At 42.2% G+C, this 10,973-nt stretch overlaps 1 protein-coding gene across 1 annotated transcript in view; it reads left to right on the top strand.

The window, feature by feature from the left end:
• Nucleotides 1-8,165, top strand: part of LOC107108449 (vomeronasal type-2 receptor 26-like) — a 16,647-nt gene extending 8,482 nt beyond the window's left edge. Inside the window, exons 3-7 of the mRNA XM_015408885.1 lie at nt 1,781-2,066; nt 2,718-3,188; nt 4,208-4,435; nt 6,017-6,143; nt 7,264-8,165. Of these exons, the coding sequence (XP_015264371.1) occupies nt 1,781-2,066; nt 2,718-3,188; nt 4,208-4,435; nt 6,017-6,143; nt 7,264-8,165 (2,014 nt within the window). The remainder of the gene's footprint in view (nt 1-1,780; nt 2,067-2,717; nt 3,189-4,207; nt 4,436-6,016; nt 6,144-7,263) is intronic.
• Nucleotides 8,166-10,973: the final 2,808 nt, after the last annotated feature.

The raw sequence follows: 10,973 nt of genomic DNA, 5'->3' as shown, positions 1-10,973 counted from the left end.
GTTAGAGGCAAAAGCCAACCAAGTCGCATATGCAAATGACCTCTGTGCTTTGAGGCAAAGGCCAATGAGGCTGCATATGCAAATAACCTCTGTGTTCTGACTGGCTATAGGGGGGAGGGGAACAGCAAACTGTTTAGAATGTTGGAGGCGAGACTCAAGCAATGCAGCCAGTGGATAGGGACAGATTCTGAATGACACACCAGGGCGCCAACCAATTCCGGAACGTGTGGAATGTTCTAGAGAAGTACCACCACCATTCAGCTTTTATTTATTAGGGAGATAGAGAGATGAATGGGATAGAGCAGGTAGAGAAAGAAGTACTTTTCTCCCTTTCTCACAATACCTGAAATTGTTGGCACTTAATGAAATTGCTGAGTAGTCAGGTTAGAACAGATAAAAGGAAGTACTTCTTCACCCAAAGAGCTATTAACACATGGAATTAACAGACAAAGGAGGTGGCGGTGGCTACACGCATGGACATTTTCAAGAGGGAATTAGATAAACATATGGATCAGAGGTCCATCAGTGGCTATTAGCCACAAGGAACTCTCAGTCTGGGGCAAGTGATGCTCTCTATTCTTGGTGCCTGAGGGGGGCAACAGTGGGAGGGCTTCTATTGGCCTGGCCCCACTGGTGGACCTCCTGATGGCACCTGGTATTTTTGGTCACTGTGTGACAGAGTGTTGGACTGGATGGGCCATTAGCCTGATCCAACATTGGCTTCTCTTATGTTCTTATTTTCTTAACTTCATATTACAACTCTGTTCACTGCCAGTATAGGCATAGGTAACACAAGATACCTGTCAGTTTTCTTAACTTCATATTACAACTCTGTTCTGGGCATAGGTAACACAAGATACCTGTCATAAGAAACAAGGTACTGAAGGCTGAGAGAAAGACATTTGGACTGGTTCTACACATTCCCAATCATGTTAGAATTTGTCAATAGCTATAGGAATAATACCACCTAGGGTGCGTTCAGACGGGGAGCTAATCCCGTCATTATGCCAGCTTGAATTTTGTCCCGATCTTTTTAATTCATCATAGCACGACCAGACATCCCCCTGGTGAATCACCTTACCACGCACTGCCTCTGTTGTGGATTGTCTACATGGCACCCACTGAAGGAGGCATGCATTGTGGGTTTTTTAAAAAAAAGAACTTTTTGTACATGAACATATGTGTCACAGTGCATCCTTGTTAAAGGAGGCGTGCAGTGGGTTTTTTTAAAAAAGTTTTTTTAGATTTGACAGCACGTTTTTGTTGATCCACACATGTGCAGAGATATTTTAAAATGGCACCTGCTCGGGATGCTGACCTCAGACCACCCCGACAGGAGGATTGCATGCTAGTGGAATGATCAGACGGGTGAAAGCCCGCAGTTGTCCTGAAGGTAACCGAAAACCCCAGATTTAAAATGCTATCTTTTAAGTACGGCTCCGGAGCACGGCAAAATGGGATGCCCACGGAAGAGGGACATTTCCCAGGTGTTTGTGTCTGGACATTACCTTTAGATCCGTGAGGCAATCATGCCTCACGCAGATCCAAAGAGCCGTCTGATCGGACTCCTAGAGAACCTATTTATTTATGTTCATGGGCTTGGTAGCAACTACCAAGAAGAAATTGCATGCCTTCATCTGCATTTTAAATACATATTTAACTGGCATGGTGTAATGCATGTTGTCTTCTGAAATAGATGCTCTTGGTGGGGTGCATCTCAATGGCAATATTTTACTGTATGTAGAATTTCCTTTGACACAACATATCATTCTTCTTGTAGTGTCTTGACAAATAATTACCAGCATATCCTGGCATTGGCTTATGTTGTGAAGGAGATCAATGAAAACTGCCAGATATTACCCAATGTAACCTTGGGCTTACACATGCATGATAGTTTTGCAAAAGGGACGTGTTACGCCATAATGGTCCTTCTCTCAGGGCACATCAGATTTCTTCCCAACTACAAATGTGGCATCCAGTATAACCTTGTAGCAGTTATTGGAGGTCTTTATCCCCGCACCTCCTTTGACCTGGCAATGGTGTTGGGAATCTACAATGTTCCACAGGTAGTATGCATTGACACACTATGGGGATTCAAGATTAATATTAAATACTTTATGCAACAGTGCTTTAAAAAAAAACACCTGCTATGAATACATTAATAGGTAGTTGGGGTTTAAATGTAATTATTTACATTTCTCAATATTTCTAGGAAAGCATCACATTATAAATCACCCTTGTGTATAACAATTCAGCACACAAATCGAAATATGTCAGTTAGTCAGAGCTCAAAAAACTACTGCAATAATTCCAAACATTTCCACTTTTTAGTTGCTATAGTACAAAATTTTGCTACCACATACGTTACAAATCTCTATGTGTCTTCTAAGAGATATTTCCAGAGAACTTTAGATGTAAAGTTCATATAATACTTCAGCAAGTAAAAACAAACTGTAAGATAGCGGTAGCAGTAATTCCTGGAATGTACACCTCTTGAAAGTGCTTGAGAAGCAGTGCTTGTGAGTGGCTGTATTAGATAACACCATTAAAAATTATTTAAGAGACCGTGGGAATGATAAAAACATTAAAATCCCAGAGCTCTGGAATCAGCCTCCTGGTCTGGCACTTCCAGAAGTATTGTCCCCAGGCCTGTTGTACACAAATTCCTGTTCTACAGAAATTTAATTGAGATTTTGTAAGCCATTGTTACAATACAGGTGGTGTATGACTACATTCTCACTATTCCATTAGAAATATCTGTTTTCATCTCATTCATCCATGATATCTTTCTTCAGTTTATATATGGAACTGGTCTAGGACTGAATGGCAGAAATGAACCCCACCCATTCTACAATATGGTCCCAAATGAAGGCCACCAGCATATGGGACTTCTCCAACTACTTCTGCATTTCCGGTGGACATGGGTTGGAGTAATTGCTAGAGATACTATCAGTGGGGAAAGGTTTGTGAAGATGGTTGTTGAAAAGTTTCCTTTGAGTGCCATCCGTTTCGCCTTCCTACAAAGAGTTGAGGACTTGAAGATGAGTGACATTTGGGATGCAATGGATCAGCTACTGGAATTATATAATATTGCAATGAAGAGCCATGCAAATGCATTGATCTTCTATGATGAAAATATTTTGATTTTGAGATGGTTATTATATCTGCCAGAACTACAAGTGGGAATGGTACAGCCTCAAGGTAAAGTGTGGATTATGACAATAGAGATGGAGCTCACATCCTTGCTTTACCAAAGGAGTTGGGATAAAGAAGTCCTCCATGGTGCTCTGTCTTTCTCAGTTCACTCAAATGAAGTGCTGGGATTCCAGAATTTTCTGCAGACCAAAAGCCCTGTATTGGCAAAGGGAGATGGTTTTGTGAAAGAAGGATTTCTGGGAACAAGCATTCAGTTGTTCATTTCAACATGACCAGAAGCCATTGGAGCCCAATGGGTCATGTACTGGTGAGGAGCAGTTGGAGGATATCACTGGGCCATTTTTTGAAATGCATATGACGGGCCACAGCTACAGCATCTATAATGCTGTCTATGCTGTGGCACATGCTTTACAAGCCATACAATCATATCAGTCCAAGCACAAAGCAATGGTGACCGGAAGGACAGTAAATTTTCAGCCTTGGCAGGTAATGGCCTCAGCTAGTAAATATGGGAAACCACCACACCTGAGATTGAAAGGAGGACCCAATATTTTTTATTGTTTGTTTAATTGATTTATATCACACCCTCCCATGGGAGCTAGCTCAGGGCGGGTCATAACATGTCAGTAAATACATAGAATATCCCAAACTAACAATGTACAATAAATTTACTAACCAGATCTAAGATGGTAACTATTCCAGGACTTCAGGTGCCTCCTGAGGAAGCAAGTTAGATGGTCATGCACCATGACCTTTTGCCTGGAAATGCTTTGTTGATCTCATAAGCAGAGTTGGTCAGAAAGGGCACTATTGTACTGCAGCAGTACAGACTATGCGGCCAGTGAGAACATGAATATTTGCTAAAGACAGTTTATTGGTGGCTCTTTTATGGAGAACTAGGTAAGACTGAGCAAAAATCCAAGCCATCACATAGTGCTATAATGAAACAGTGCAGTCCAACAATACTGGCCAATATGAGTCTATGTTCTGAATGCTTGTGGGATGCAAACTGAACATTGTGGTAATATTTTTGCTTTCCTTTTCTATCTAGCTCCACCATTTACTGAAAGAAATCTCATTCAATAACAGTGCTGGTGATGAGATTTCCTTTGATGAGAATAGAGAATTAAGAGCTGGATTTGATATTATCAACTGGGTCATTTTCCCAAATCAATCCTTTCAGAGAGTCAGAATCGGAAAGCTGGATCCCCAGGCTCCTCCTGATCAACTGTTCACAATGCATGATGAAGCTATCATGTGGCACAGGAGTTTTAACCAGGTAGGGGCTGTATGCGGCTATGTTTGAGCTTCTCTGGTTTTCAGTCATATCACGTCTCTTTTCTCAGGTGTCAAAAGAGCTTCACTTGACGATAAAAAAATCAATTTAAAATACTGAATTTCTGATTATGCAGTACATGCCTGTGATGGAGTGATGAAAAAGCACATTTATGCTTCCCTGGTGCTGTACGTTCTTTGGCTGGGCAATGGACACCCACACTCATCCCAGCCCTGCCCCTCATTTGATTTTTAGAAGGGGCTGGGGAAATGGCATCATTGTCCATAACTACCAGAAATGAATTTCCCTTGCTAATCACGCCCATATTGCAAAAACAGAACTGTGTGTGCGTGCTTCCCCCCAATTTTCTCTGCTGTGTCACAATATTTTAAGGAAAGAGAACAATCTGGATAAGCATTGACAGGCTTCAGGTGGGTAGCCATGTTGGTCTGAAGCAGCAGAATAACATTTGAGTCCAGTGGCACCTTTAAGACCAATGAAGTTTATTTCAAGGTATAAGCTTTTGTGTGCATGCACACTTCTTCAGATACAACGAACGAAATTTTAGTTACTTTTCAGGAAAGACCAGTTAGAGTCAAGATGCAGAAGAACTGGGTGATTGTAGCTGAGACTGGCTTGTCTGGTTACCACTAGGGAACTACAAGTAATACCAGTAGTGTTCTTTTACCACCAAGGGAAGTGAAACTAATATATATCAAACTAAGTACCAGAAGTTATAAAATACATGAAAATATGTATCAAAATGTGCATTGTATGTGTGCTGTCGTGGATTGAGTTTGCGGGCAGAGATTCAAGTTTGAATCCGCACTCTGTTATTGAAGCTTGCTGGATGACCTTGGACCAATCACACACCCTCTACCTAACCTGCCTTACAAGGTTGTTGTGAGGATAAAATTGAGGGAAAAAAGGATTATGTAAGCTACTTTGGGTTCCTGTTGGGAAATGTGAAATCTAACATTATCAAAAAGTCTTCAGTTATCCGTTCATCATTTGGCATTGTAGGGCTGTTTGTGTTACATTAATGTGGGGTCTGATTTTAACACACTTATGAGTGTGTAATGAGTATATGTTGTTTAAAAGTCACAAATACCATTGTATATTTTCAAATAGATATATCTGCAAAGAGAAAGAGCATGAAAATTAAGAATCATAGGTTTATTTAAACAAACATGGATAATCAAAACTGTGGTTTCTAGATCAAAACATCTGGTCTAAAAAATCTGAAATCAATCCTATCCCATTGCTATTGGAATGTAAAAAATGCTGAGGATATCATTACTCCTTAGCAGGGGTCATTTCATAGAAAAAGAGCTAGGGGGACTCATTAGCATAACTCATTAGCATATACCACACCCCCTGACATCACCGGAAGTGTGTCCTCCCCACAGCCGGCGGCGACCTCCAGCGGGCACCAGCAGGGAGCTCCAGGCCCCGCCCTCCCGCACCTCACCCGGGGGGATGGTGTCCCCCCGCGTCCCCCCGCGTCCCCCCCAAATGACCCCTGCTCCTTAGGCATAGTGTAATAACGTTTTCATGGTACTTTTCTTTCCAATTTGTGAACAGACATTGCCCAGATCTGTGTGCACTGACACCTGCGCCCCTGGTTACAGCAAGAGAAAACAGGAAGGGAAGCCATTTTGCTGCTATGATTGTGCTTTGTGTTCAGAAGGGAAGTTTTCAAGTCAGAAAGGTAAGAGACGCAGCAGGCTAGGTAATTCTGATGAACCTATATGCCAAATGCATGGATAGAGCATGTTATAAGGCAGTATTCCCCCACGTGGCACCTCCAGGGACTATGGCAAGCACTGATTGGTTCCTGGCACTAATTTGGTTTTCTCATAAAGTATCTTCCCCTCCCCCCCCAAAAAAATGGCCAGCCCTGGATTTCATCCATCTGACTGGAGGAGAAGGTGCTTCAGAAGACAGCAAGAAGGTTCACTTTTGTGAATACAGGAGCACCTGGTCAGAAATAGCTACTTTTGATAGCTTGTGATCTCTAAACATTTTGTGATTGGCCCCCCAGCACCCTACAGCAATCATTTCGTAATTGCTCTCCCAGACCCCATGGTACCCATTTTATAATGGCACCCACTCCCTGTGTTCAATATCCCAAGGGCACAACATCAGAACTTGAACAGATAGGCCAAAGGTAACCTCTTTAGATTTTCACCAAGAATTCTAACTGGGACCAGGGTACCTGTGGGACCGCTTCCCCCAGTATGTCCCTCAAAGAGCCTTGTGCTCAGAGGCCCTGGTCCAAAAAAGGTCTTGCTGACCTCAAGTAGAGCCAGGGTTTTCTCTGCCTGTTGACATCCATGCCCTGTGAGACCTAGTTCAGTTCTGCAGGGTGTGTACAAGAGAAATGTTTCACCAGGCCTATAGTTGAGGACAGCAATGACCGCCCCCTGATCCACCCAGGGGAGGGAGCTAACTGCATTTTAAGCCATTGATGCATGTTTGATTTTATGGTAATCCATAGCCATAAATTTGTAACTAATTTATTTTTTTGGATTTTACTTTGTCTACCGCCCTGAACCCTTCAAGAAAGGGTGGTCTATTAATATAACAACAATAATAATGATAACAACAACTGGTTGCTTTGGTGAATCTAGTAGACTGAGAACGATATCTGACAGAATTGTTTCTAAAAACCCTGCCAATACCCACTGTATCATGAAAGGAAATCCACCCTAGTATCCATCAACACAAGGATCCTCTTATTCCATTTTACAAGGGACCTTTTTTGCAAGCAGAATAACCATGGGTTGTTTTGAGAAATTTAAAACTAAAACTTATATATATATTTTTAGACACAGATGACTGTTACAAATGCCCAGATGATCAATACCCAAACAAGGACCAGGATGCATGCATCTTCAAACAGATAACCTTCCTGTCTTATGAAGAACCGTTGGGGATCTCTTTAGCCATTTTGGCAATTTTCTTTTCTATGCTCACAGCTGTGGTTCTAGGGACATTTCTGAAGCACCGTGACACACCCATAGTCAAAGCCAACAACCGGAATCTCACTTACACCCTCCTCATCTCTCTCCTGCTCTGCTTCCTTTCTGCTTTGCTATTCATCGGGCGGCCTGAGAAGATGACCTGCCTCCTCCGGCAAACTGCTTTTGGCATTATCTTCTCAATGGCTGTATCTTGCGTACTGGCAAAGACACTGACTGTTGTTCTGGCTTTCATGGCCACCACCCCAGGAAGCAGGATGAAGAAGTGGGTGGGGGAAAGAATGGCAACCTCCATTGTCCTTTCCTGCACCCTTATCCAAATGGGCATTTGTGCTGTGTGGCTGGCAACGTCTTCCCCATTCCCACATGTGGATATGGATTCAGTGAAAGAAGAAATTGTGCTGGAATGCAATGAGGGTTCAGTTGTCATGTTTTACTGTGTGCTGGGCTATATAGGCTTTCTGGCCCTTGTCAACTTTGCTGTGGCTTTCTTTGCCCGGAAGCTCCCTGACAGTTTCAATGAAGCCAGGTTTATCACTTTCAGCATGTTGCTCTTTTGCAGTGTATGGCTATCATTTGTTCCAACCTACCTGAGTGTAAAGGGGAAATACATGGTGGCTGTAGAGATTTTCTCCATCTTGACTTCCAGTGCTGGCATACTGGGTTTCATTTTTTCCCCAAAATGCTATATCATTGCACTGAGGCCCCAGCTTAATAAGAGGAAGCAACTAATAAAAAGAAGACAATGAAAAAAAATCTGAGTTTCTGCTCTTATACATCTGCCTGTGAATCTGAGCCAGGAAGCCAGTTTCAGAGTATCATTTACTCCAGTTCTCTATGGAAAGACATGTATGTTCAACTGTTTTGAAACTGTTTATGTTTCCAAAAGTTGTTTTGTTCATATAGCAGCTGTGGAGCTCTTCTGTATCATATCATCCAAGTCTGGCTTACTAGGTTTCATCTCTTCCCCCCAAATGCTATACTGTTATATGTGGAGGACTGAGCTTAACATGAGGAAGCAGCTAATAACGGACAAATCCGTCAATATATGTAATTCTCAGCCTGACCAAATATGAGGATACTTAAATCCAAAGATTGGATTCGTAAATGGGCAATACAGATCTTTCTACAAACCTAAAAGAAAAAGAAAAAAAGAACAAGGTTTATGGAAAAATCTGAAATCTTCTTTAGAAATGGGAGTTAAAAAACCCCAAAATGATAAAGGAGCACACATAGCTTGAAGAATCAAATACCCTCAGCGACCATTGTTATGCAGCCACAACAGTTTTGCCAGCATTCCAGGTATGGTTTCTGTTAGTAAAAGGCAGGGAGAGGGGCAGAGCCATTTCTGGGGCTGTTTTGACCTTTGAAGGAGGCCCAGCAGCAACCACCAGCTGACTTGATAACTGAGAGGAAGAAAGGGGGAGAGACTAGGTTCTTTCAGGGAAAAGAAAGGGGAAATTCTGGGTGAGAGGAAAATTAAATACTCCCAGGAAGTCCTTGTGGGTCCCCCACTTTTGAATATCTAATGCAATCCATCATAATCTATGAGTGTGCATTTGTAAAAGCTGTAAGTGATACAAGTCCACCTTTGAATTTCATCCAACACTTGCCCCAGTGACCTATTTACTGGAAGAAGTCATTTAAAAACTAATCTCCTATGAAAATCACCCCTTTATGTATCTACAGCTTCCCTTAGGTGTTCTTGGCTACCAACACTCATATTGAATAAACATAAATATCAGTTGTGTGCAGCATAGCATAAGTAATATAGATATATACTATACAGTAAAAAGATTTCTAATGCATTTTTTTCCAATATTTTTTATTGAAATTTTTAGAATACATTCCAGTATAACAAAGATTTCTAATGCATGAGAAGAAGGTGTGTGTGTATCTTTTCCCTGACATTTTAAATCATGCTTCATTCAATTGCTTAAATTCCCAGATGCTAGGACAAACCTCTATTAAGTTTCTTTAAGATCTTGCTTCCCAGCCTGGCTTAACTCATCAGCATTTGATTGATTTAGTCCAGGGGTGTCAATCATGTGACCCGTGGGCTGGATCCAGCCCCTACAGGGCTGGTATACGACCTGTCAGCAAGTACTTGCATTTCCTAGCCATTACTGCTGTTGCGTCACCAAACCATCTCTTCCTCCTTAGGGAACCAAGGGAGAAGGAAAAAGAGACTGCAGGGGCGTGCAGCAGGAAAAAAGCACCCTCCTGCATCCTCCTCTGGGGATGCTGCTGCAGTGCCTAGGCTCTCTTCCTCCTTTAGTGAATCAAGGGGGAAGGAAAAAGAGAGCACACACGCATGCAGCAGAGAAAAACTACCTTCTGCTTCCTTCTCTGGGGCTACTGCTGCTGTGTTGCCTAGCCCCTAGTTTGGAGACGGAGTCCCATGGCACCTTCAAGACCAACTATCAAACTCGTTTACCATTGATTTCACATGTTCTGTTTTCACTCCCTGTGTCATACGTTCATTGATTTGTTCTTTCACTTTGGGAATGGTGGGGGGCAGATTGTGTGTGGGTCTGTGTCAAAGACTGCTTTGCTGCACTACTTTGCAACTGCTTTCCAAATGGGCCTCCTGATGATAGGAAGAATGCACAACTTTTAATGCCAGTCTCCGCTAGCCAGCTTTTAGTAGATAACGTAACTGTAGGTTTGCAAGGTGGGGGGGGGGGCTAATGGAGTGCACTAGGTTTTAGGCAGTCTGAATGAATGGATTGATTGGACCAATCACTGGGGGAGGGGCTTGTTTGAATCACGTATAATTCCAGAACTGGCGCCAAAGAAGTCAGTTCTGACACAAATGGTCTTAGCTTGACAGATCCTCATCTCTCAATAAACAAGTCCATGCCAAGAGAGTGTTGTTGTTTTTTTATTATTTAAAAGGCTTTATTTCCTCTCCTAAAAAGGAGAGATATTTCGCTTAGTTAGAAAAGGGGAGGGTATATAGTGGGGTCAAGAGAAAGGTGAGTGATGTTTTAACTGGTAAAGTTAATCTGTTAGTAATATTAAAATTTTCTTCTCTGGCTTCTTCTGTGTGTTGTCAAACTTCTTTTTTCAAACTGGTTAAATGGATTGTCTATGTTAATATATTAGTAGTGTCCCAATGGTGCTCCGCTAGCAAAGTCTTTTCCAACGATTTTTAAAACGATCATCTATGGGCTGGCTTCTTTAAATCTCCAGATTCAGGCAGGAACTTCCTTTGTTTACTCTTCTCCGGCTTCTCGGCTTCTCCTCCGGGTCGCTGCTTCCTCTGTCTGTTTGCAAACTGCAAATGTCATAGTCCTTGTTCTCTCGTGCCTCTTCAAAAGGTCTCTGGCTTTGAGAATGGTTTTCTCCTTTTTCCATCTCTCGCTTATATGTTTAAACGCTGCCATTCTCTTAGCTGGACCTTCTCTCCGCAACTGTTGACTTATAAAAGCGCTTTTCAGGGCACTTTCTCGCTTGTCACAGCTCAATTCTTTTCTCACAGTCCCAGTCAAGGTCACAGTCACTCGCAATCTGTTTGTTTAACAACCGGCACAACAAAAGATGAAACGCCTACA

This window comes from Gekko japonicus, unplaced genomic scaffold (assembly GCF_001447785.1).
Source record: "Gekko japonicus isolate JY-2015 unplaced genomic scaffold, Gekko_japonicus_V1.1 scaffold5444, whole genome shotgun sequence".
NCBI lineage: Eukaryota > Metazoa > Chordata > Lepidosauria > Squamata > Gekkonidae > Gekko > Gekko japonicus.
The sequence above is the reverse complement of the archived record's forward strand: the minus strand, read 5'-3'. Positions and strand labels throughout refer to the sequence as shown.